Source organism: Scyliorhinus torazame, chromosome 1 (genome assembly GCF_047496885.1).
Source record: "Scyliorhinus torazame isolate Kashiwa2021f chromosome 1, sScyTor2.1, whole genome shotgun sequence".
Lineage (NCBI taxonomy): Eukaryota > Metazoa > Chordata > Chondrichthyes > Carcharhiniformes > Scyliorhinidae > Scyliorhinus > Scyliorhinus torazame.
The window spans coordinates 93,050,529-93,077,868 of NC_092707.1; the positions used below are offsets into that span (position 1 = coordinate 93,050,529).

The following is a 27,340-nucleotide window of genomic DNA, read 5'->3' on the forward strand; positions in this document are numbered from 1 at the left end:
AGGTTGTATTTACCTCTGGAAAGGCCAGACAAGATCGATACCAGCAACCATCAGCATAACAAAACACCAGCCATCTGCATACTAATGAGCAATCCCCGGGAACAATAAGCAACATTTAGACACACAAAGCAAAACCAGACTCTTCGGCGCCAGCAGAAGCCTACACAAAAGGAGGTGAACGAGCACCTCAAGACCGCCCATCGATCAGGGAACCGCTCCAGCATTGGAGAAAATCGAACCAAGTGATTGGGACAAAATCCAATCACTTGGGACCAGGTACAGGGTCCGCCCCGAAAGGCGGGAAGCCCCTGGGAACTATAAGAATTGAGCCCCAAGTTCAAATCGCTCTCTTCTCTTCAGCTCTTCACCACCGCTTCTCCAGCTCTTCACTCTTCAGCAGCTGGTCGAAACTGTAAGTCTTACTTCAAAGCTCACTACGAGATAGGCGCTCCTAGCTATCAATCTGTACCAACTTCGAATCCCGCAGGCTCAGAACCCGAACAAAAGGCCATTTGTTTCCCTGACCTGGTGGGCCAGTCCGAAGTTAAGTATAGGCCTGTTAGTTGTAGATGTAGCTTAATCGTAGAATTTGTGCATGAGTAGCGATTACTGTGTATAATAAATGTGCTTTGATTTAAATCTTACTAATCGGTGTATTGGATTATTGATCATTACTCGGACTTGAACCACGTGGCGGTATCATAAAGATACCTGGTGACTCGAGAGCAAAGGTTATAAAACAGAGCAATTAAACTAAGGCAAAATTAGCAACAGTGTACTTGACCTCTCTCGGTACAAAAACTCCATCAAGTCTCCCAACCATACTGGAGTGCTGGGTGGAGATGCAGACCTCGGCCCCGCACCTGTCTGCAGCCCCGGCGTGTCTGACACCTCAAATATGGCAACTAACGGACAGTTCAATATTCAAAATCGGCAACATGGTGCCAAAGAAGGAAACCCAAAAGCTCACAAGCTTGGGGCAAGACCAGAACATGTGCATGCGGTTGGCAGACCCTGCGAATAGCGCTCGCACTCATCATCCACCTCTGAGAAGAAAGGTCTCATTCTAGACTTGGTCAGGTGCGCCCTGAACAACACTTTAAGCTGGATCAAACTCAGCCTTGCACACGAAGACTTGGAGTTGGCATCCCATTGTTCCTAACCAGGATTAGAGTCAGAGCACATGCCATTAAGACAATGGTCAAAGTCGATACGGCTGTTGAAAATAGTTCAACCATAGTTATATTTATCTCAACTTTGTCCTTCCCCAGGATATCTCTGTCCTGCAAACCACTCCTGATTCATTCCAATAAGTTTGGATCACCTCTCTCCACTCCTTCCATCCAGTACTATCCTTCTCTTGCATCCCACATCCTTGGAATTCCATCTCACCTTTAGTTCCTTGTCCTGTTGCTTAAATTCATCGTCCTCATCTGAGTCGCACTCTGGAAATTGATATATTTTAATTCCGTATTGTTCAATTTCATCTCTAATCTACATTGACACAAGAATGAACATGGCATTGTTAATGTATTAATAAATTGATTTTCGTACAATTTTCGCAATATTCATGATGACAATATCAGCAAATGTATTTGACACAGTGAAGCCTGTCAATGAGCTTCTTTGGAGGAACCAGACAACAAGTAAGATATAGACAAAGGGAGAGTGTCAAACAACGGTGTGATCAGGGAGATTGGGCTGGATTCTCTGTTCCTGAGGCTGAGTGAGCGCGAAAACAGAGAATCCGCGGGAGTTTCACAACAGGAAAATCATCATGAACCCCTCACCGATTCTGGTACGGTGAGGGGCTAGCACCGGTGCCACATGAAAAGCCCGCGGATTGCGCCAAAAAAGGCGGGAGAATCGCCGGGTCCTCGGCCGCACATGCGTTGGGCTGACAATCTGCACCGGTCGCATTGGAAAACATGACGCCAGTCGTGCTTAAACCCTAATCTGCCAACCACGACGCCACAGCCCACCCCCTGTCCACCTCACACTCCCCCCAGCCCTAGCTGCCGCTCCCCCGGCCAGCGGCACGGATCCCGGACGAGTGTGGCAGCGCTACACACTGTCTGCAGCCGGCACGCCAGGTACCCGACCCCTGGGACCACACGTGGCCCGCGCTGTCAGGAACTTGGCCCATCGGGGCCGGCCGATGACACGGCAACGCCGTTGCAATTGTGTGCGGCGCACATGCCGATGACGCCGGTTTGGAGATTGTCAGACCGGCCTCAAACCGGCGACTGCCCCGATTCCGGCGCGTTGAATCCATTCTCTGCCCGATCGCCGATCCTGATTTTGACATCGGGCTACGGAGAATCCAACCCAATGTCTTTGAGTAGATTTTGAGAAGAGAAAGAGGAAGGAAAAGCAGTGAAGTGAGAGAATTCCAGAGTCTGGAAGCAGAAGACTGAAAGTCTTGTCACCAATTCTTGTATGGGGGATGGACCAACCTAATGTACAGAGTCAGATAGACCAATGACACAAGGATCGAAAATGTTGCAGAAGTAATGGAGGGTTAGATGGGTATGAGGAATCCATGAAGGCATTTCTAGAGAACAATGAGGATTTCAATATAGGACAGTGTGTGTAACAGTTGGTAAGCTCCGGCGTAACAGGCTGATACAATACACCATGCAATCAAGAGTTTTGAATGAGTTGGAATTTGTCCAGGGTGGAACTGGGGAAGTTAGGCAGGAGAATGTTGAGCTTGGATATGATATTAAGTATGAGGTAGGGACAAGTGCCAGCCGATATGCACACAGAGAAAAAAAGTCAAACCTGGTGATGGATAGAATGTGAGAGTTGAAGTCTGTTCAAGGCTAAAGCCTGTGCACCACTGAATTCAGCCTGAGCAAACAGCCAATGGGAAACATGGAATTGAAGGCCAGGGAATAAAGCTTTTCACCAAAGCCAAAAAGGAAATGGTAGCATTGCGGTTACATTACCAAACAAATGTTCACAGGACTGGACTAATAAACCAGAGAACATGAATTTAAAGTCCCACCACAAATTCATTTTTTAAAAAATTCTAGAAATGGTATCATTAAAAATGAAACTGTTAAAAGAAACTGGTTCACTCGTGTCCTATCGCGTGGTCAGGTCTATATGAGCTTCCAGAAGCACAGTAATGTGGTTGACTATTGTGATAGTCTGTGTAGAGGTATTACGGTACCTGGTAATGCTGGAACACCATTGGTAGATATTGTATGCTTCCTAATGGTCAAGCTGTATGGTAGCACCGCCCTGCTAGGCAGGGTATAAGAGCACGTGCCGCTCCAGCAGCCTTCATTCTGTACCTGAGCTGTACATCTTATTAAAGCCTTCAGTTGGACTACAATCTCGCTTTAGTGGTCATTGATCGTGCATCAATTTAATAAGGTAGATTTAAAAGGATTATCATAGAATTTACATTGCAGAAGGAGGCCATTCAGCCCATCAAGTCTGCACTGGCTCCTATAAAGAGCACCCCACCCAAGGCCAACACCTCCACCCCTTCCCCATAACCCAGTAACCCCACCCAACACTAAGGCTAATTTTGGAGACTAAGGGCAATTTATCATGGCCAATCCACCTAACCTGCACATCTTTGGACTGTGGGAGGAAACACGAGCACCCGGAGGAAACCCACGCACACACGGGGAGGATGTGCAGACTCCGCACAGACAGTGACCCAAGCCGGAATCAAACCTGGGACCCATGAAGCAATTGTGCTATCCACAATGCTACCGTGCCGCCCTTGGAGCTCTGGATCAAGCCGGAGTGTCTGCAACTCAGCCCCTACGCGGCAAACTCAGCGGCAATCTTCAAGCACTGGCTGGCGTGTTTAAAAGGATATCTCGGAATGGCCGAAAGCACACCCACAGGGGAGCAGAAAATGCAAGTCCTGCACTCGAGGGTGAGCCTGGAAATTTACACCCTCATTGAGGACGCGGAAGACTTCGATGCTGCAATAGAGCTGCTAAAAGGACATTATATCCGCCCAGTAAACCAGGTCTACGCCCGACATCTGCTAGCAACGAGGCGACAAATCCCTGGGGAATCCTGGAAGAATTCCACCGTGCACTCCTGGTGTTGGGGAGATACTGCAGCTGCCAGCAGGTTTCGGCGAGCGACCACACAGAACTCTTGATCCGGGACGCTTTTGTGGCAGGTATGCTGTCCTCCCAGATCCGCCATCGATTGCTGGAAAAAGACACCCTAGGCCTCAAGGAGGCACGGGCCCTTGCCGGCTCCCTGGACATGGCCTCCAGAAACGCCTGTGCTTACGTTCCCGACCGCGTGGCAGCCTCCTGGGTAGCGTGGAACCCCTACACAGCCGACCCCGAGACATCTCCCATCCCCCCCACAAGCTTGTGCTGCAAGGCGGCCTGGCAACCTCGGGGGGGCCCCGCTGCTACTTTTGCGGGCAGGCCAAGCACCCCCGCCAGCGCTGCCCGGCCCTCGCATCCACCTGCAAGGGATGAGGTAAAAAGGGCCATTTTGTGGTGGTATGCCAGGCCCGTGAGGTTGTTGTGGTCTCCGGCAGCGAATGCGGACTGCCGCCACAAACCTCTCCACGGTCCTCGTGCGGCCAGTGGGAGCCGCCAACTTCCTACTCCAGGGCCATGAGCGGGCCCCAGGCGCCGCCACCTTGTCCTGCGGACGCCACGTTAGATGGATGGGCGCCGCCATTTGGTGCACCCCCAGCCATTTGCGACCAATGGGAGCCGCCATCTTGGATGGACCCTCAGGACCCCAGCTCGGCTGACCACACACCGCCCGAAGAGAACACTCAACTGCTGCGATTAGCCTCGGTGACTCTGGATCAGTCCCGGCCTCGAACACTCTCAACTGCTACAACGACTGTACTTATCAACGGGCACGAGACGTCCTGCTTAATTGACTCTGGGAGCACGGAGAGCTTCACACACCCCAACACGGTAAGGCGCTGTTCTCTCCTCATCCACCCCGTCAATCAAAAAATCTCCCTGGCCTCCGGTTCCCACTCAGTAGAGGTAAAGGGGTTTTGTGTAGCAAACCTCACAGTCCAGGGAAGGGTGTTTAAAAATTACCGGCTCTACGTCCGTCCCCACCTCTGTGCGGCCACACTCCTAGGTTTAGACTTCCAGTGTAATTTCCAAAGTCTAACCTTCAAATTCGGCGGCCCTATACCCCCCCTCACTGTCTGCGGCCTCGCGACCCTCAAGGTCGATCCGTCTTCTCGGTTTGCGAACCTCACCCCGGATTGCAAACCCGTCGCCACCAGGAGCAGACGGTACAGTGCCCAGGATCGGATCATTAATAGGTCAGAGGTCCAAAGGCTACTGAGGGAAGGGGTCATTGAAGCTAGCAACAGTCCCTGGAGAGCTCAAGTAGTGGTGGTAAAGACAGGGGAGAAGCATAGGATGGTCATCGACTACAGTCAGACCATCAACAGGTTTACGCAGCTGGGCACGTACCCTCTCCCCCGCATATCCGACCTGGTAAACAGGATCGCGCATTACAAGGTCTTCTCCACGGTGGATCTTAAGTCCGCCTACAACCAGCTCCCCATCCGCACTAGTGACCGCAAATACACTGCTTTCGAGGCAGATGGGCGGCTCTATCACTTCTTAAGGGTTCCCTTCGGTGTCACCAACGGGGTCTCGGTCTTCCAGCGTGAGATGGACCAAATGGTTGACCAGTACGGTATACAGGCAACATTCCCGTATCTCGATAATGTCACCATCTGCGGCCACGACCAGCAGGACCACGACACCAACCTCCGAAAATTCCTCCAGACCGCAAAGATCCTATACCTTACATACAACAAGGATAAATGCGTGTTTAGCACCGACCGCCTAGCCATCCTCGGCTATGTAGTGCGAAATGGAGTTATAGACCCCGACCATGAGCGCATGCGCCCCCTTATGGTGTTCCCCCTCCCTCACTGCTCCAAGGCCCTGAAGCGCTGCCTAGGGTTTTTCAGTTACTACGCCCAGTGGGTCCCCAACTATGCAGACAAGGCCCGTCCCCTGATCCAATCCACAGCTTTTCCCCTGTCGATAGAGGCCCGCCAGGCTTTCAGCCGCATCAAAACAGACATTGCAAAGGCCACGATGCACGCCATCGACGAGTCCCTCCCCTTCCAGGTCGAGAGTGACGCGTCTGACGTAGCTCTGGCTGCCACCCTCAACCAAACAGGCAGGCCCGTGGCCTTCTTCTCACGTACCCTCCATGCCTCCGACATCCGCCACTCGGTCGAAAAGGAGGCCCAGGCCTTAGTAGAAGTTGTGCGACATTGGAGGCATTACCTGGCCGGCAGGAGATTCACTCTCGTCACTGACCAACGGTCGGTTGCTTTCATGTTTGATAATGCACAGCAGGGCAAGATAAAAAAACGATAAGATCTTGCGATGGAGGATCAAACTCTCCACCTACGAGATCTTGTGTCGTCCCGGGAAGCTAAACGAGCCTCCTGATGCCCTGTCCCGCGGCACATGTGCCACTGCACAGGTGGACCGGCTCAGAGCCCTCCACCTCCGAGGACCTCTGCCACTCGGGGGTCACTCGCTTTTTCCACTTTATCAAGACCCGCAACCTGCCCTACTCCATCGAGGAGGTTAGGTCAGCCACCCGGGACTGCCAAATCTGTGCGTAGTGCAAACCGCACTTCTACCGGCCAGAGAAAGCGCACCTGATAAAGGCTTCCCGTCCCTTTGAACGCCTCAGCATGGACTTCAAAGGCCCCCTCCCCTCCACCCACCGCAACACGTACTTCCTGAACGTGATTGCCGAGTACTCCCGGTTCCCATTCGCCATCCCCTGCCCCGACATGACTGCAACCACCATCATCAAGGCCCTCCATAGCATCTTTGCACTGTCCGGGTTCCCCATTTACATACACAGTGATAGGGGGTCCTCCTTTATCAGCGACGAACTGCGTCAATTCCTGCTCAGCAAGGGCATCGCCTCGAGCAGGACGACCAGTTACAGCCCCTGGGGTAACGGACAGGTAGAGAGGGTGAACGGAACGGTCTGGAAGACCGTCCTACTGGCCCTGCGGTCCAGGAATCTCCCGGTCTCCCGCTGGCAGGAAGTCCTCCCAGATGCCCTCCACTCCATCCGGTCACTGCTTCGTACCACAACCAACCAGACACCTCACGAATGTCTCCTTGTCTTCCCCCGGAAGTCCTCCTCTGGGACCTCGCTCCCGACTTGGCTGGCAGCTCCCGGACCCATCCTGCTCCGAAAACACGTGCGGGCGCACAAGTCGGACCCGTTGGTCGAAAGGGTCCATCTTCTCCAAGCTAACCCCCAGTACGCCTACGTGGCGTACCCCGACGGCCGACAAGATACGGTCTCCCTACGAGACCTGGCGCCCGCCGGAGCCCCACGCACACCCCAGCCACCAGTCCCACCCTCCCCTCCACTAGGGCACCTTACAGGAGGATTGGTCCTTCCGCCGGCCCCGACTCGGCCCCCCCCACCCACCGACGCATCCTGCAGGCGCTCCCTTCCCAGGTCAACCGTTTTCCCCACCAGCGCCGTCTAGGGGTGTCAAAGCTGCCACAGAGATCGAGGCCATGTTCCCGGAGTCACAGACACCCGAGCCTCCACCGGAGTCACCACCGAAGTTCCGACGATCACAGAGGACGACCAGGGCCCCCGATCGACTGATTGCTTCATTTGAAATGGTAAATTTAAATCATAAATTGTAAATAGTTAATAGAATGTAAATAGTTACAAAACGCTGTACGGCGGTATTACGGTACCTCCATAACTAATTCTACCACGTTGCCATGTTTGTAGTATCAGGCCACCACCCCCGCCGGACTCTTTTTTAACAGGGGGTGAATGTGGTAGTCTGTGTAGAGGTATTATGGTACCTGGTAATGCTGGAACACCATTGGTAGATATTGTATGCTTCCTATTGGTCAAGCTGTATGGTAGCACCGCCCTGCTAGGTGGGGTATAAGAGCCCGTGCCGCCCCAGCAGCCTTCATTCTGTACCTGAGCTGCTGGGGGAAACATCTAGCTTATTAAAGCCTTCAGTTGGACTACAACCTCGCTTTAGTGGTCATTGATCGTGCATCAACTATTAACTGCTCTCTAAAATAATCTAACAAGTTACTCAGATGTATCAAACCTCAGGGGCAACTAGAGCTGGGTGATCAACTGGCTTTATCAACTACACACATTTTGAGAATGAATTAGAATAAAAGATGGTTCTGATTTTACTGAAGTTAAGATGAAAAAAGTTCTACATTCTCCACAATTAGGATGCAATCAGGCAGTCAAATTGTATAGCAGCAGGCATGGTGTTGAGAGCAGTTGTAATTGAGTTGATCATAAAGAATCATCGAGAATCATAGAATTTGCAGTGCAGAAGGAGGCCATTTGGCCCACTGAGTCTGCACCGGCCCTTGGAAAGAGCACCCTACCTAAGCCCACACCTCCACCCTATCCCCTATCCCTGTCACCCCATCTAACCAATTTTGGACACTAATGGCAATTTAGCATAATCAATCCACCTAACCTGCATATCTTTGGACTGTGGGAGGAAACCGGAGCACCCAGAGGAAACTCACCCAGACACGGGGAGAACGTGCAGACTCCACACAGAGTGACCGAAGCCGGGTATCGATCCTGGAACCCTGGAGCTGTGAAGCAACTGTGCTAACCACTGTGCTACCACGCTGCCCCGCAGCGTGGCGGCTGCGGACTCAGTTCGCGGCCGCCCTGGTCGGGGGTGGGCCGATCGGGGGGGTTTATTTTTACGGTCCAGCTGCGCGGTTCGAGTTGATGTTAAGTGTCATTGGCCTATACTTCGTAATTGGCCTCAGGCTGAATCAGAATAGCAAAGGAAAAAAAACGAGAGGTGATGAATGGATGAGGGTGAGCTTATCTTGGGTGACCATGCTGGCACAAATGCGACAACAGGGTGATGCACTGCAGAGTGTACACGGAAGAAATACAGGAAAGACTAGAACAAATCACAGTCAAATATACCATTCTCCAACAGCACTAATGCAGGCTATATTGCAGATTGTATCTACTCAATGAATGAATGCTGCTCAATCCTGATTAGTCAAAATTTTGAACTTGTCCTGAAGGCTAGAAACATGGGGCTGGATTCTCCGCACCCCGACGCCGAAATCGCGGCCAGCGCGGGGATGGAGAATCCATTTTCCTGCAAGGAATCGGGACCAGCAGCGGTTCCCCGATTCTGCGGGCCTCGAAAAGCGGTGCAGTCGGGGAGTACGTAGCGCCGCCTCGGACCTAACTGGGGCCAGAGGCCTGCTCCATCATTCTCCGCCCACGACCGGCCAAAGTCCCGACGGCGTGGATCCAATGTGCTCCAGCCGGTCGGGATACTGGTTGGGGGCGGGCCGATTGGAGGACGGGGGCCATATAGGCAACCGGGAAATATTTGGGCGGGCAGACAGGGTCGGGCGCGCGGCTGATCGGGGCGGGTTTAGTTTTAGGGTCCAGCTCCGCGGTCCGAGTCCGCCATGGAGCACGGCGTGGCCGCTGGAGGCCGCCGTCGTGCACATGTGTACCTTTGACCCAGAAGTGCGGGGGTCCGTGTCTGCAGCAAAAACTGCAAGATTTATACCAGGTCCCTGCTAGCCCCCTGCAGGGCTAGGAATTTGTGGTCCTTTCACGCCAGTGCATAGAATCCAGCCCATGGTCCGTTAATAATTCAATGTGGCTTTACAGTTAATGTGTCTCATGGTTCCTGATACATTTCCCTGGCTATTAAAATAGGACCAATAATATTGACGCAATGGTTTCCATCTGGACCAGCTGAATTTAACACTGTTTTTAACTCAGTTGTTATTTTATGAATGATGCTTCTCACCCTCTCTTTGAGTTTCTTCACCTCAATAGGTGTGAGCGAGTCGGCTTTCGCAATCACTGGCACAATGTTCACTTTCTGGTGTAATGCCTTCATGAACTCGGTGTCCAGCGGCCGCAACCTCAACCCAAACAGAGGGAACAAATTACTCCTCAGACAAATTATACCTCCAGATTAAGAGAAACTCGTTCAAGAGACAAATCAACCTTCCTCATCCACAGAGAAACAGATCACCTCAGCACCCTTCTCTGCAGTCAGAGACACAGACCCTCCCAGAGATAAATCTCCTTCTCTCTGGAGGACTAGAGAATAGCCAATGTTGTTCCTCTGTTTCAGAAGGGTAGCAAGGATAATCCAGGGAACTACAGGCCGGTGAGCCTTACGTCAGTGGTAGGGAAATTACTGGAGAGAATTCTTCAAGACAGGATCTACTCCCATTTGAAATGAAATGAAATGAAAATCGCTTATTGTCACGAGTAGACTTCAATGAAGTTACTGTGAAAAGCCCCTAGTCGCCACAATCCGGCGCCTGTTCGGGGAGGCTGGTACGGGAAGCAAATGGACGTATTAATGAGAGGCAGCATGGTTTTGTGAAGGGGAGGTCGTGTCTCACTAACTTGATAGAATTTTTCGAAGAGGTCACAAAGATGATTGATACAGGTAGGGCAGTGGATGTTGTCTATATGGACTTCAGTAAGGCCTTTGACAAGGTCCCTCATGGTAGACTGGTACAAAAGGTGAAGTCACACGGGATCAGGGGTGAGCTGGCAAGGTGGATACAGAACTGGCTAGGTCATAGAAGGCAGAGAGTAGCAATGGAAGGGTGCTTTTCTAATTGGAAGGCTGTGACTAGTGGTGTTCCGCAGGGTTCAGTGCTGGGACCTTTGCTGTTCGTAGTATATGTAAATGATTTGGAGGAAAATGTAACTGGTCTGATTAGTAAGTTTGCAGACGACACAAAGGTTGGTGGAATTGCGGATAACGATGAGGACTGTCAGAGGATACAGCAGGATTTAGATCGTTTGGAGACTTGGGCGGAGAGATGGCAGATGGAGTTTAATCCGGACAAATGTGAGGTAATGCATTTTGGAAGGTCGAATGCAGGGAGGGAATATACAGTGCATGATAGAACCCTCAAGAGTATTGAAAGTCAGAGAGATCTAGGTGTACAGGTCCACAGGTCACTGAAAGGGGCAACACAGGTGGAGAAGGTAGTCAAGAAGGCATACGGCATGCTTGCCTTCATTGGCCGGGGCATTGAGTACAAGAAATGGCAAGTCATGTTGCAGCTAGTTAGGCCACACTTGGACTATAGTGTTCAATTGTGGTCGCCACACTACCAGAAGGATATGAAGGCTTTAGAGAGGGTGCAGAAGAGATTTACCAGGATGTTGCCTGGTATGGAGGGCATTAGCTGTGAGGAGCGGTTGAATAAACTCGGTTTGTTCTCACTGGAACGACGGAGGTTGAGGGGCGACCTGATAAAGGTCTACAAAATTATGAGGGGCATAGACAGAGTGGATAGTCAGAGGCTTTTCCCCAGGGTAGAGGGGTCAATTGACCAGGGGTCAAGGTTTAGGGTGCGAGGGACAAGGTTTAGAGGAGATGTATGAGGCAAGTTTTTTACACAGAGGGTAGTGGGTGCCTGGAACTCGCTGCCGGAGGAGGTTGTGGGAGCAGGGACGATAGTGACATTTAAGGGGCATCTTGACAAATACATGAATAGGATGGGAATAGAGGATACGGACCCAGGAAGTGTAGAAGATTTTAGTTTAGACGGGCAGCATGGTTGGCACGGGCTTGGAGGGCCGAAGGGCCTGTTCCTGTGCTGTACTTTTCTTTGTTCTTTGTTCTCTGCACACAGAAAACAAATCACTCCCAGAGATAAATCACCCCTCCCCAGACAGGAATACAATTTGCATATCAGACATGGTTAGGTAACATCCTGATGCAAATGAGGGGTGGTCTGCAGTGACTTTAATCATTGAATCCTTGCAGTGCAGAAGAAGGCCAGTCGGCCTTTTGAGTCTGCATCGACTCTTTGAAAGAGCAGCCTACCCAAGCCCACTCCCCCGCAACCCCACCTAACCTCTGGACACTTAGGAGGTAATTTAGCATCTTTGGACTGTGGGAGGAAACCAGAGCACCCAGAGGAAACCCAAGCAGACATGGAGAAAACGTACAAACTCCACATAGACAGTCACCTAAGGTCGGAATCGAACCCACTGTGAAGCAGCAGTGCTAACCTCGGAGTACTGTGCCGGTGCTAGGAGGCGCTGGGAGGAGCACAGCTCTTCCTCCTGGCTCCACAATAAGCCAAGTAAAAAATATACAAATTGTGTTTTCTGGTGGCAGCTTCAAACAGTCCCTTTAATTTTCTGCCAAATTTCTGCTTGATTAAAGGAATCTCAAACAAGATTCTGATGAAGCCCTTACTGCCCGTGCACAGGACCAAACCCTTGTTGCTGGTGCATGCACGGGATGTTTATAGGAGAACATTTACTAATATGATTGTCGGGTACTTCCAATGTGGGATACGTGTGTGCATGCCACCTGCCACATTGGATCCTTAGGCCCCCACTTCACACCTATAAGATGAGCACAGGGCCATTCAATTTCTGAATCATAGAAACCCCTTTCACCAGGGAGAATTAACTAATCATAGAACCAGAGGCACAACCCAACGTACACAGCCTATAATGTATCCAAACAGATGGAGCAGCACAATCACAAAATTCAACACGTATCTGTAAACAGAGGTCATGACATTTTAAACCGTCCTGTAAGACATACAGAAATGTGTTGGACTGCAGGGGTTCAATAAAGTGGCTCACCATCAACTTCTCAAGGGCAATTAGGGGTGGAGAATAAAAATACTGGCCTAGCCTGTGATACTCATTTCTCATGAAAAGAATAAAAAATAAATCTGGTTGTCTCACTCACCAAGAGATACACAACCTTCTCCAAAAGCCTATAATGCTTAAAGAACAAACTGAGCACAGAACTCAACAATTTTCTGCAAATCAATCATGGCACCTCCAGGGAGGAATATCAGCCCCTAAATTAACATTAGGTCCAGGCAGTGATGGGAATATGCTCCCGGTCAGGTTCATATTGATCATCCTGTCACACCCCATAATAGCATTATTATGCTCCAAACTATTCAGTAACAGAAAGAACCCATGGAAAAATGGTGCAATTACCCCAGCTCAGCTCTTCCTCTTACCCGTGTCCATAAGGAGAGATAAAATACAGGCAACAGTGCACTCGGTTATCCTGAATGTTCTTCCTGTTCAGGCCACTCTCATCTCGGAAATATTGTTCAAACTGTTGGTCGATGTAATCGGCGATGGGCTTCCAGCTGCAACAAAAATGGAGAGTTCAGAGAGTTCTCATGCTTTGAATCCTTTATTGCGATGTGGGCCTACAATAGTCAGCAAAGTAACATCATAGATGTAATGTACGCAGCCCCTGGTCAATCTGAGATTGTTTGAAGAATATATGAAATCATAGGAGGAAGATAAGGCCATTCAGCCCACAGACCTCATTCCTTACAAGGGTCTCCTGCCATCTACCCTGTAATATTTCCCATTCACCAGTTAGGTAACTAACATCTGCAATGTTTATTTACATATAACTACAATGCAGAGACTTGCCTCCTCATGGCTGTCGGTCAGCTTCCTGGATCAAAGAACAAAGAAAAGAACAAAGAAAAGTACAACACAGGAACAGGCCCTTCGGCCCTCCAAGCCTGTGCCGACCATGCTGCCCGTCTAAACTAAAATCTTCTACACTTCCGGGGTCCGTATACCTCTATTCCCATCCTATTCATGTATTTGTCAAGATGCCCCTTAAACGTCACTATCGTCCCTGCTTCCACCACCTCCTCCGGCAGTGAGTTCCAGGCACCCACTACCCTCTGTAAAAAAAACTTGCCTCGTACATCTCCTCTAAACCTTGCCCCTCGCCCCTTAAACCTATGCCACTTAATAATTGACCCCTCTACCCTGGGAAAAAGCCTCTGACTATCCACTCTGTCTATGCCCCTCATAATTTTGTAGATCTCTATCAGGTCACCCCTCAACCTCAGTCGTTCCAGTTAGAACAAACGGAGTTTATTCAACCTCTCCTCATAGCTAATGCCCTCCAAACCAGGCAACATCCTGGTAAATCTCTTCTGGACCCTCTCTAAAGCCTCCACATCCTTCTGGTAGTGTGGCGACCAGAATTGAACACTATACTCCAAGTGTAGCCTAACTAAGGTTCTATACAGGTGCAACAAGACTTGCCAATTTTTACACTCAATGCCCTGGCCAATGAAGACAAGCATGTCATATGCCTTCTTGACTACCTTCTCCACCCGTGGTGCCCCTTTCAGTGACCTGTGGACCTGTACACCTAAATCTCTCTGACTGTCAATACTCTTGAGGGTTCTACCATTCACTGTATATTCCCTACCTGCATTAGACCTTCCAAAATGCATTACCTCACATTTGTCCGGATTAAACTCCATCTGCCATCTCTCTGCCCAAATCTCCAAACAATCTAAATCCTGCTGTATCCTCTGACAGTCCTCATCGCTATCCGCAATTCCACCAACCTTTGTGTTGTCTGCAAACTTACTAATCAGACCAGTTACATTTTCCTCCAAATCATTTATATACTACGAACAGCAAAGGTCCCAGCACTGATCCCTGCGGAACACCACTCAGCACAGCTTTCCAATCAGAAAAGCACTCTTCCATTGCTATTCTCTGCCTTCTATGACCTAGCCAGTTCTGTATCCATCTTGCCAGCTCACCCCTGATCCCGCGTGACTTCACCTTTGGTACCAGTCTGCCATGAGGGACCTTGTCAAAGGCCTGATTGAAGTCCATATAGACAACATCCACTGCCCTACCTGCATCAATCATCTTTGTGACCTCCTCGAAAAACTCTATCAAGTTAGTGATTCACGACCTCCCCTTCACAAAACTATGCTGCCTCTCGCTAATACATCCATTTGCTTCCAAATGAGAGTAGATCCTGTCTCGACGAATTCTCTCCAGTAATTTTCCTACCACTGACGTAACGCTCACCGGCCTGTAGTTCCCTGGATTATCCTTGCTACCTTTCTTCAACAAAGGAACAACATTGGCTATTCTCCAGTCATCCGGGACATCACCTGAAGACAGTGGGGAGCCAAAGATTTCTGTCAAGGCCTCAGCAATTTCTTCTCTAGCCTCCTTCAGTATTCTGGGGTAGATCCCAGCAGGCCCTGGGGCCTTATCGACCTTAATATTTTTCAAGACGCCCAACACCTCGTCTTTTTGGATTTCAATGTGATCCAGGCTATCTCCACACCCTTCTCCACCCTTCAAACTGAAATCAGCGCTCTCGGGTGACCCCCCATCTTGGTACCCGATTGGTTACCTGGGTCATGGGATCCTCTCAATAGATCTCCCCTTAAAAGAGTCAATCACCACATTCCTCCTTCTCCAAGTTATTTCATACATTGATAATAATTTGTTCGCTCCCAATAATTAAAATATTAAACACGCTCATTTAGTCCACCTTTCAGGTGGTTTCTGAATTCTAGTGGAGCGGTATAACTACTGTGTGTAGTGCCTGCACTGGGGTGCTTTCTGCAGAAACCACTTTACCCGGCATCTCCTCAGTTACTGGTAACTCAGCTTCATCCGTTTCCATGGGGAACACAGACTTGCCTGTCACAGGCTGGCTTGGTACTTCATTGTTTTGATAATCAACAAGGTTTCCTGCTGGAAACATGGTTTTAGGTGGTAATACTGGCTCTGGGACATTCTCATCCTCATAAATGGTCCACATGTTTCCAGATGATTCTTCCTTGCAGATCCAATTCATGAGACAAAGGTCCTGTTTTTGATACAACTACAGGGACCCAACTCGAGCCGCTTCCAACATTTCTGAATACACAGTGTAATAACCTTTGATGAAACATGGATCAGGATCGATTGCTTTCCCCGTATGGCTCGAGGAGTATGTGCCCCCCGTTAACTACGGGGCTGATAAACATGTTGTATAAAAAATCGGCCAGGAAGGAACCGACTGACAGAGAGAGAGGACCCGGTGAGGTTCAACTGGGCCCCTTGTAAGTAGTACGTTCTTATCAATAAACATCTTATTTTGTTTACTCATGTGACTCCCCTGGCCTTTATTAAACTGGCACAAGGATAAACTGCAACTGTCGACGTGCAACTCTGCCGACTACGTCGCCTCTCAGTGACTTTGCTTCTCCTAGGACTAAGCACTTCACTAAGCCTTTGTTTGGTCAATTAGATGCTTTTGACCCTGCTGTTGAATCCTGGAATCAGTACATGGAACGCCGGTAATACTTTGTCAGAGCAAACAACATTATCGAAAATGAGTGACAGACAGTGATCCTATTGATGGCCTGCGGAGTGCATATGTTTGGCGTAATTAGGGCCTTTACATTTTCGGCAACACTGGATTCAGTAGCATTTGACCAACTCATCGTGCTGGTGGGGAATTATTTCAACCTGATTACATCCAGCAGTGTGCAAAAGTACAGATTCAATGCGGCGGAAAGTTTGGAATGGGAGTCAGTTGCCGAGTATGTTGTCAGTTTGCGAAAAATCGCTGAATATTGTGAATATTGCGCAATGTTGGCAGATATGCTCCATGACTGCCTGGTTTGCAGCATTAACGATCACAAAATCCAAAAGAAGCTTCCAGGTGAAGGTTCCCAACATTCCAGCAGATTTTGCAAAATTATCTTTCAAAGGAGGGTGTTATTTGGGGCCTACAGGGACTGGAGGTGAATGTTGTCCGATGGCAGCCCCCCTCACCGCCCTGCAGAGATTAGATCGGACTGACACGAATTTGTAGGCCTGAGGTCTCGGGTCCCTGGACCACGGCGCACACCCGCTCCGGATTAGGGGTCACCGAGGCTGCCGGCAACGTGATGGACAGTGTCCTGACCGCCCAGGACGAGATAGGCATCGGCCCCATTCTCGGATCGTACATTTGGATGACCCGGAAATGCAACTGAGTTCTGTAGCTGTGCCAAGGTGGCCCCTATCCATATCCTTGTGGGGTCCAATGAACACGTCATCCAAATGGAGTTGGATTCCAGTGCTATGTAGACAGTCCAACTAGGGAAGGGGCGGTACTGGACCTGGTATTGGGGAATGAGCCCGGCCAGGTGGCAGATGTTTCAGTAGGGGAGCATTTCGGTAACAGTGACCACAATTCAGTAAGTTTTAAAGTACTGGTGGACAAGGATAAGAGTGGTCCGAGGATGAATGTGCTAAATTGGGGGAAGGCTAATTATAACAATATTAGGCGGGAACTGAAGAACATAGATTGGGGGCGGATGTTTGAGGGCAAATCAACATCTGACATGTGGGAGGCTTTCAAGTGGCAGTTGAAAGGAATACAGGACCGGCATGTTCCTGTGAGGAAGAAAGATAAATACGGCAATTTTCGGGAACCTTGGATGACGAGTGATATTGTAGGCCTCGTCAAAAAGAAAAAGGAGGCATTTGTCAGGGCTAAAAGGCTGGGAACAGACAAAGCCTGCGTGGAATATAAGGAAAGTAGGAAGGAACTTAAGCAAGGAGTCAGGAGGGCTAGAAGGGGTCACGAAAAGTCATTGGCAAATAGGGTTAAGGAAAATCCCAAGGCTTTTTACACGTACATAAAAAGCAAGAGGGTAGCCAGGGAAAGGGTTGGCCCACTGAAGGATAGGCAAGGGAATCTATGTGTGGAGCCAGAGGAAATGGGCGAGGTACTAAATGAATACTTTGCATCAGTATTCACCAAAGAGAAGGAATTGGTAGATGTTGAGTCTGGAGAAGGGGGTGTAGATAGCCTGGGTCACATTGTGATCCAAAAAGACGAGGCGTTGGGTGTCTTAAAAAATATTAAGGTAGATAAGTCCCCAGGGCCTGATGGGATCTACCCCAGAATACTGAAGGAGGCTGGAGAGGAAATTGCTGAGGCCTTGACAGAAATCTTTGGATCCTCGCTGTCTTCAGGGGATGTCCCGGAGGACTGGAGAATAGCCAATGTTGTTCCTCTGTTTAAGAAGGGTAGCAAGGATAATCCCGGGAACTACAGGCCGGTGAGCCTTACTTCAGTGGTAGGGAAATTACTGGAGAGAATTCTTCGAGACAGGATCTACTCCCATTTGGAAGCAAATGGACGTATTAGTGAGAGGAAGCACGGTTTTGTGAAGGGGAGGTCGTGTCTCACTAACTTGATAGAGTTTTTTGAGGAGGTCACTAAGATGATTGATGCAGGTAGGGCAGTAGATGTTGTCTATATGGACTTCAGTAAGGCCTTTGACAAGGTCCCTCATGGTAGACTAGTACAAAAGGTGAAGTCACACGGGATCAGGGGTGAGCTGGCAAGGTGGATACAGAACTGGCTAGGCCATAGAAGGCAGAGAGTAGCAATGGAGGGATGCTTTTCTAATTGGAGGGCTGTGACCAGTGGTGTTCCACAGGGATCAGTGCTGGGACCTTTGCTCTTTGTAGTATATATAAATGATTTGGAGGAAAATGTAACTGGTCTGATTAGTAAGTTTGCAGACGACACAAAGGTTGGTGGAATTGCGGATAGCGATGAGGACTGTCGGAGGATACAGCAGGATTTAGATTGTCTGGAGACTTGGGCGGGGAGATGGCAGATGGAGTTTAATCCGGACAAATGTGAGGTAATGCATTTTGGAAGGTCTAATGCAGGTAGGGAATATACAGTGAATGGTAGAACCCTCAAGAGTATTGAAAGTCAAAGAGATCTAGGAGTACAGGTCCACAGGTCATTGAAAGGGGCAACACAGGTGGAGAAGGTAGTCAAGAAGGCATACGGCATGCTTGCCTTCATTGGCCGGAGCATTGAGTATAAGAATTGGCAAGTCATGTTGCAGCTGTATAGAACCTTAGTTAGGCCACACTTGGAGTATAGTGTTCAATTCTGGTCGCCACACTACCAGAAGGATGTGGAGGCTTTAGAGAGGGTGCAGAAGAGATTTACCAGAATGTTGCCTGGTATGGAGGGCATTAGCTATGAGGAGCGATTGAATAAACTCGGTTTGTTCTCACTGGAACGAAGGAGGTTGAGGGAGACCTGATAGAGGTCTACAAAATTATGAGGGGCATAGACAGAGTGGATAGTCAGAGGCTTTTCCCCAGGGTAGAGGGGTCAATTACTAGGGGGCATAGGTTTAAGGTGAGAGGGGCAAGGTTTAGAGTAGATGTACGAGGCAATTTTTTTACGCAGAGGGTAGTGGGTGCCTGGAACTCGCTATCGGAGGAGGTAGTGGAAGCAGGGACGATAGGGACATTTAAGGGACATCTTGACAAATATATGAATAGGATGGGAATAGAAGGATACGGACCCAGGAAGTGTAGAAGATTGTAGTTTAGTCGGGCAGCATGGTCGGCACGGGCTTGGAGGGCCGAAGGGCCTGTTCCTGTGCTGTACATTTCTTTGTTCTTTGTTTGCCCTCTCTGTTGTGTTGCACCATGCGCTTGACCAGATCTGACACAGGGCAAGACAATTATAATTGACTGATTCAGTTGCCCACCTCGCCACGTATACAGGGGAGTGTTTGTAGCTGCTTCTGAGGGGTCTCCCTGTTGCAGGGGGGGTAACTCCCTCAGGAATCCCTCGTATTCCTCACCATGCATAAATTTGCAAGGCAAGGAATACGGAATGGCATCCCGATTTGCTCTCCAGGGGATTGTAAATCAGTTGCAATTCTCCTCTGGAGGGGAACGTAGCCTCCCAAATGGAGAATTCACCCCTGTATGTTTTCAAGAAACAGTTAGATACAGCACTTGGGGTGAAGGGGATCAAAGAATATGGGGGGGTGGGGGGAGAAGCATGTTGAGGCAGGATGATCAGTCATGGTCATAATGAATGCCGGAGCAGGTTCAAAGGGCTGAATGGCCTCTACCCGCTCTTATTTTCTCGGTTTCTCTGTAAACACAGGGAGCGGGATTCTCTGATCCTGAGGGTAAGTGTTGATGCCGTAGTAAACGCCGTCGCATTTCACAACAACGTCAACATGCCCCCTGGAGCAGCAATTCTGACCCCGACAGGGGGCCAGCATGGCACTGGAGTGATCCACGCCGCTCCAGCTGCCGATACCGGCATCAAATGGGCAGCGCAGGTCTGCGCATGTGCAGTGCGACCTGGCGCCAATGCACGCATGTGTGGTGGCTCCCTTCTCCTCGCCGGCCCCGACGCAACATGGCGTAGGGCTACAGGGGCCAGCGCGGAGCAAAAGAGGCCCCCAGCCCGAGAGGCCGGCCTGCCGATCGGTAGGCCCCGATCGTGGGCCAGGCCACAGCGGAGGACCCCCCCAGGGTTGGGCTCCACTCCCCTCCCACCAGGCCGCACCCGGACGGATGCACACCGAGGTCCCACAGGGTAGACCACACGTGGACGGTGCCGGTGGGACGCGGAATTTTCAGCCCATCCCGGGCGGAGAATCATCGGGGGCCGCTCCCCGCGCCAATCATGTCGGCACCAATGGCGCTGATTGGCTGCTCTCCGGAAAATCGGCGGACCGGCATCGGCACGATTCGCGCCTGGCCCATCGATTCTCCAGCCCGGCCTGGGCTGAGAGAATCCCGCCCAGGAAGTATTCTCTGGTCAATTTTTTCAGTTTAATTTTAAGTTATTTTTACTTTTTCTATGTTTTGAATTTTATAATTTGTGCCCGTCTAAAAAGCACTATTGTTAGATCTTTTGGTTGATCACACAGGGGCATTTACAATTTTACATTTTATTTAATGAGTGCCTGTTTTAATTGCACAATACGAACGTGACTCTTTTTGGAATGTGTGTCAGCTGACATTATATGCATTAAAACATTTTTTAAAAAATTTTTGAACCAAGAAAACTGTAAAGACTCTGGAGCTGCCAGAAAAAAGAAAAGATGTTAGTTCATGTTCAAGAACTTCTCATTTTAAAGTGATGTAGTTCAGCTCCCCTGCACGCATGGATGAATGGACTGCTCCTGCTCCTCTTTATGTAAGTGGATGATGGATACTGCACAGAGGTTGAGGTGCATAATTTTTCTGGGCATGAGTTCCATAAATAGAACTGAGCTGTGACCTGAGATTCATCATTCATATTCCATGTGGACATTTCAAACACAGAATGCTGATATATATCAGTGACACCCCTTGTATAAATCTTGATATAAATATCAACGCCTGGCTTATGTACTGCCAATGTATATCGTTATATATCATCAGTCAGGCTCACAGAGCAGCTCACTTACTCTTGCTAGAAGCCACTTATATTCACACGTCAGGTTCTGTCCTTTGTAAACAGAAGGAGCATGTCTACGCTTTGTGCCTTTTTCAACTAAACAAAAGTCTGGGGGTGGGGGTCACCATTCCCTGACTCATTCCCCAAGGCAATGTCTTGACTAATCCGAGTTGACCTGCCTGGTTTGAATTTGAACAATAGCTTGGTAGCTAACTGTTCCCTCCTGCATTATCAATCCACCAATCAGAGTCCGCTTGTCAACTAATCAGCTTGCTCTTCCCGTGCAACATACACTGTTGTTCCCTTCACAGTTGGTAAATAGTGATTTAACCCGATGAGTGCAAGACAAAACCTTTGCCAGCATGTTCCACATGCTTTTCCTCAGCAATACTCAAATATATCTCAGTAAGAAGTCTTACAACACCAGGTTAAAGTCCAACAGGTTTGTTTCAAATCACTAGCTTTCGGAGCAGTGCTCCGAAATCTAGTGATTTGAAACAAACCTGTTGGCCTTTAACCTGGTGTTGTAAGACTTCTTACTGTGCTCACCCCATTCCACATCACAAATATATTGCCATAGCGACCATTCTCCAGCAACATTGAACCTATTCTGAATGATTAATTTCAGTAATTAATAAATCAAAAAATCAACTTTTTTAGAGAATGGTTAGATTGTGAATTTTGCTGCAATATAGGATGATTGAGGCATAGATGTGTTTAAGGGGGAATGAAGCACACAAAGGAGGGAAAGATGAAAAAGAAATGCTAATAGGTTTCGATGAAGTGTGGGATAAGGCTTGTGTGGATCAGAAACACCAGAACAGACATTTGGGCTGAATATATGCCAATAAAATAATATTTAATATAGTAGAAGAAGCCTTCCAGCCCCTCAAGTTCTTCACTTAGATCATGGCTGCTCTGTATCTTAAATCCACCCAGGCACCTTGTTTCTATAACCCTAAGCATACTTGTCGAATAAAAATCGATCAATTGCACTTTTGAAAATTTCAATTGGCATCAAATCAACAGTATTTGGGGGTGGGAACTCCAGATTTCCACTATGCTTTGTATAAAGAAATGTTTCTTCACATCCCCCCTAAACAGGCAGCTCCAATTTGAGGTAATCTCTTATCCAAGGCACACCCACCAGAGGAAATTGTTTCTCTTTGTCCACTTTTAAGCAAATTTCCTCAATTCGATCATCTCTTAATCGTCTACGTTCAAGGGCAGAGAAGCCTCATCCGTCCATTCTGTCCTCATCATTTAACCATTTCAGTTGTGCTACCATTCTGATAAATCTGCTGTGCACACTGCCCAAGACTAATATATCCTTCCTGAGGTGGTGGTGCCCCAAATGAGCACAGCACTGTAAAATGAATCTAATTAGAGCTCTGAACAGCTATAACATAATTTCACCCTGTACATTTTCCATCCTTCTTGCTATAAATGGCAACATTCTATTAGCCTATTAATAACCTTTGCACCTGTCCACTAGTTCTTAGTAATTTCTCTACTTGGACCTCTGGATCTCTCTATTCATCCACAGTTCCTAATTGGTCTCACTATTTAGAAAATATTCTGATCTATCCTTATGAAGTTCAAAGTGGATGATGTCACACTTTCCGATGTTACACTCAAAAAAGCCTTTTAAAAATGCCACAGTTTTGCCCACTCATTTAATCTATCAATTGTTATAATGCAGAAAGTTAGGTGGTTGTGGTGAATGTATTCGCCTAATGCATATATGATACCGTAACCTATGACCTATGACCTGGAAGTGGTGATACGAGCAGCTTCCAGGTACTGTACTGTAACCCCGGTGGACTCCACCTGTGGCTCCGCCCTCACTGGGGCCATATATAGACCGGCCGCCTGTGGGCGGCATTCATCTGTACAACCGACACTGGCTAGGCAAGTTCATGATTAATAAAGCCTAATGTTCACTCGCTCTCTGCCTCTTGGTGAATTGAAGGTATATCAGTGGTGAAGGATAGAACTGGAGCTAATCGTTACATACTTTCGTTCACAGACATACACAACTGCAAACATGCACCTCCTTACCCTACAGCCACAGTTTCAATACGTTCCTTTTTATAGGGCCCAAGTGAATCCCCAGGTAATGTCCACCATTGCATAAGTTAAAGACATTTAACATATAATTAAGATCAATATCCCTTTACAACTTTCTGCTCCCATCTTTCCGCATCTCCCAACTTTCTGCACTATTTATACACCGTCACCTCACTTAGTACTGTGGTCTTATTTCTACTAATTTATAGTAACTGGATACTTAGAGATGTCAGAAATCTGTTCACATCTCCATGTTAATCAATTCACTCAATGATGGAATTATCTGTTCACATTTAATCCTCAATGATTTTGCATTTGTACACACCTTTGTATGTTGTTCACAGCATCCCCAAATCCAGGCGTGTCAACTATCGTCAATTTAAGTTTGACACCTTTCTCTTCAATGTCCACCGTGTGTTTTATAATCTCCACTGTTTGGTTGATCCTTTCTGTAAGAAGGTTGGGGAAAATGTGAGTAGAAAGCTCCTGTAAATCCAATAAAACATAATGCTCTCCCCATCTTTCCCCACTTCTCAGTGTGATATCTGCATTTTCTGATCTCGATGAATCAGAGATGGCTGATTAATCTGTTTTCACCTTTAATCTTTCACTCATGAAGTGAAGGTTGTTCTTTAGTGAGATGCTAACTTCCTGTATTAGGACAGAGTAACTTACTGGCACTGCGACACATGTGTGTATCTCAGGAAATGCTGGATAGACGCAACACAAAAAGTACACAGTGTGTACTGCACTCTGCCTTCACATAATAAGAATAATAATCTTTATTGTCACAAGCAGGCCTACATTAACACTGCAATGAAGTTACTGTGAAAAGCCCCTAGTTGCCACATTCCAGCACCTGTTCGGGTACACGGAGAATTCAGAATGTCCAAATTGCCTAACAGCACATCTTTCGGGACTTGTGGGAGGAAATCGGACCACACGGAGGAAACCCATGCAGTCACAGGGAGAATTGCAGACTCCGCACAGTGACCCAAGCCGTGAATCGAACCTGGGACCCTTGCGCTGTGAAGCAACAGTGCTAACCACTGTGCTACCGTGCCGCCCATGTAAGTATGATGAAAGTATACCAGATTAAAAATCTGCAAGTCAGCTTTCATTAGAGCTGGAAGATGTTAGCGATGAGTTAAAGAAAATACACAGTCAGTGAAAAGGGAGGGAGGGAAAGAAACAAGACGTGGAAGCCTGCGATAGGGTGGAGGGCATGCATGATTAAATGACAAAAGCGATGATGGTGCAAAGGAAAATGAGCCGATAATGAAAAGGGAAAGAAATAAAAGGTATCTCCAGAGAAGGTGTAAATGTATATACAGAAAAACAGACATCATGCAAAATCTGGCCAGATTGTTCCTCAGGAACGTGACACAAGAAAAACAGACACTTGCTGAAAAACCATCCATCTCGAACATCATTTCCATAAACCTTTATCTGTTTCTTTCACCACAGATGGTGGCTGATCTGCTGAATATTTCATCTTAATTAAGAATTCCAGCATCCACAATATCTTGTCTTTCTTCAGCAGGAGGTTTCTATTACATAGAATATGCAAAGAAACAAACAATCCAGTCCAACCAATCCATGCCAATGTCTATGCCCCACTTAAAATCCTCCCACCTTTCCTCATCTATTTTACGACAATGGTTCTGGGACTGAGAGATTTCTGCTATAAGGGTAGATTGAAGAAGATGGGACTGTTCTCTTGAGAGAAGAGAAGCTTAAGAGGAGATTTGATAGAGATGTTCAGAATCACGAGGGGACTGGAGACAGTAGATAAGGAGAAACCATCCCTATAGGCAGAAGTGCTGAGAACCAGAGGACACAGATTTAAGGTGATTGGCAAAAGAAGCAATGGTGACATGAAGAAAAACTTTTATGCAGTGAGTGTTTAGGATCTAAAATGCACTTCCTGAGAGTGTGGTGGAAGCAAATTCAATCGTGGCTTTCAAAAGAAATTGGATAACTTTCTGAAGAGAATAAAAATTGCAGGGCTACAGGCAGTGGATTGCGACTAGCTAAGTAGCTCTTAAAGATAGCTAGTATATATGATGGGCTGAAAGGCCTTCTGTGCTGTAATCGCTCTATGATTCTATCAGCATAACCTGCTACTACATTCTCCCTCAGTATCCCCTTAAATGCATCCATATTCACCTCAACTATAGCAGAGTTCACCTTCTCGCCACCATCTGGGTCCCCCCCACCCCCACTATCTGTACTTTTAAATTCTATCCCATCAGAACTAAACCCTTATGCTTGGGTTGCCGTTTATGCCCTTGTTAACTGACGTCTCTACTTTCAGTGATTGGTATATTTGTACTCCCAGTTCCCTTTGCTTCTCGTGCCCAATTAGATTCCAATTTTCCAAGCAATATGTGACCTCCTGTTTCCCTTATCAAAATGTAATACTTCACAATTAATTGTATGAAATTAATTTGTCAATCATATGCCCATCCTTCAAGTTTATTCAACTTTTAATGAATTTTTGCAGACCTTCTCAGTGTTACCTATTCCCTCACCCCTATTTTATTGCAATTTGCAAATTTAGAAATTCTGTTTTTTGATTCTAAAGTCTAAATCGTTAATAAAAACCGTGAGCAACAGTGGTCCCAGCACTGATACATGCGGGACCTTCTTCCACTTTGTCCAATGCTCTGCTTTCTGTCTGCGACCAGCTAAATGTCCGTTCAGGTACTTGTTCACTGACTCTGTATGCTCGGACCATATTAATTAGATTATTATATGACATCTTATCAAAGGCCTTTTGCAAATCTAGTTAAATTACATCTACCACTTTACTCTCCCCGTTTTAAAAAATTTATTTCCTCTCTTATTTATTTGTACAAAGTCTTACAACACCAGGTTAAAGTCCAACAGGTTTGTTTCGATGTCATTAGCTTTCGGAGCGCTGCTCCTTCCTCAGGTGAATGAAGAGGTCTGTTCCAGAAACACATATATAGACAAATTCAAAGATGCCAAACAATGCTAGGAATGCGAGCATTAGCAGGTGATTAAATCTTTACAGATCCAGAGATGGGGTAACCCCAGGTTAAAGAGGTGTGAATTGTACTAAGCCAGGACAGTTGGTAGGATTTCGCAGGCCAGATGGTGGGGGACGAATGTAATGCGACATGAATCCCAGGTCCCGGTTGAGGTCGCACTCATGTGTGCGGAACTTGGCTATAAGTTTCTGCTCGGCGATTCTGCGTTGTCGCGGGTCCTGAAGGCCGCCTTGGAGCACGCTTACCCGGAGATCAGAGGCTGAATGCCCTTGACTGCTGAAGTGTTCCCCGACTGGAAGGGAACATTCCTGCCTGGTGATTGTTGCGCGTTGTCCGTTCATTCGTTGTCGCAGCGTCTGCATGGTCTCGCCAATGTACCACGCTTCGGGACATCCTTTCCTGCAGCGTATGAAGTAGACAACGTTGGCCGAGTCGCACGAGTATGTACCGCGTACCTGGTGGGTGGTGTTCTCACGTGTAATAGTGGTATCCATGTCGATGATCTGGCACGTCTTGCAGAGATTGCCATGACAGGGTTGTGTGGTGTCGTGGTCACTGTTCTGAAGACTGGGTAGTTTGCTGCAAACAATGGTTCGTTTGAGGTTGCGCGGTTGTTTGAAGGCAAGTAGTGGGGGTGTGGGGATGACCTTGGCAAGATGTTCATCGTCATCAATGACGTGTTGAAGGCTGTGAAGAAGATGACTTAGTTTCTCCGCTCCGGGGAAGTACTGGACGACGAAGGGTATTCTGTCGGTTGTGTCCCATGTTTGTCTTCTGAGGAGGTCGGTCCGGTTTTTCGCTGTGGTGCGTTGGAACTGTCGATCGATGAGTCGAGTGCCATATCCCGCTCGTACGAGGGCATCTTTCAACGTCTGTAGATGTCTGTTACGCTCCTCCTCGTCTGAGCAGATCCTGTGTATACGGAGCGCTTGTCCATAGGGGATGGCTTCTTTAATGTGTTTAGGGTGGAAGCTGGAGAAGTGGAGCATCATGAGGTTATCCGTGGGTTTGCGGTAAAGCGAAGTGCTGAGGTGACCGTCCTTGATGGAGACGAGTGTGTCCAAGAATGCAACTGATTTTGGAGAGTAGTCCATGGTGAGTCTGATGGTTGGATGGAACTTATTAATGTCATCGTGTAGTTGTTTCAGTGATTCTTCGC

General features: G+C 48.1%; 1 protein-coding gene across 4 annotated transcripts in view; it reads right to left on the reverse strand.

Moving 5' to 3' along the window:
* septin5a (septin 5a) overlaps positions 1–27,340 on the reverse strand; it is a 235,542-nt gene that overhangs the window by 10,288 nt on the left and 197,914 nt on the right. For all 4 annotated transcript variants that reach the window (XM_072498136.1, XM_072498118.1, XM_072498128.1 and 1 more), the window contains 4 exons: positions 23,490–23,613; positions 13,053–13,187; positions 9,830–9,947; positions 1,393–1,494 (listed from right to left, as the gene is read on the reverse strand). In XM_072498136.1, the coding sequence (XP_072354237.1) occupies positions 1,393–1,494; positions 9,830–9,947; positions 13,053–13,187; positions 23,490–23,613 (479 nt within the window). The remainder of the gene's footprint in view (positions 1–1,392; positions 1,495–9,829; positions 9,948–13,052; positions 13,188–23,489; positions 23,614–27,340) is intronic.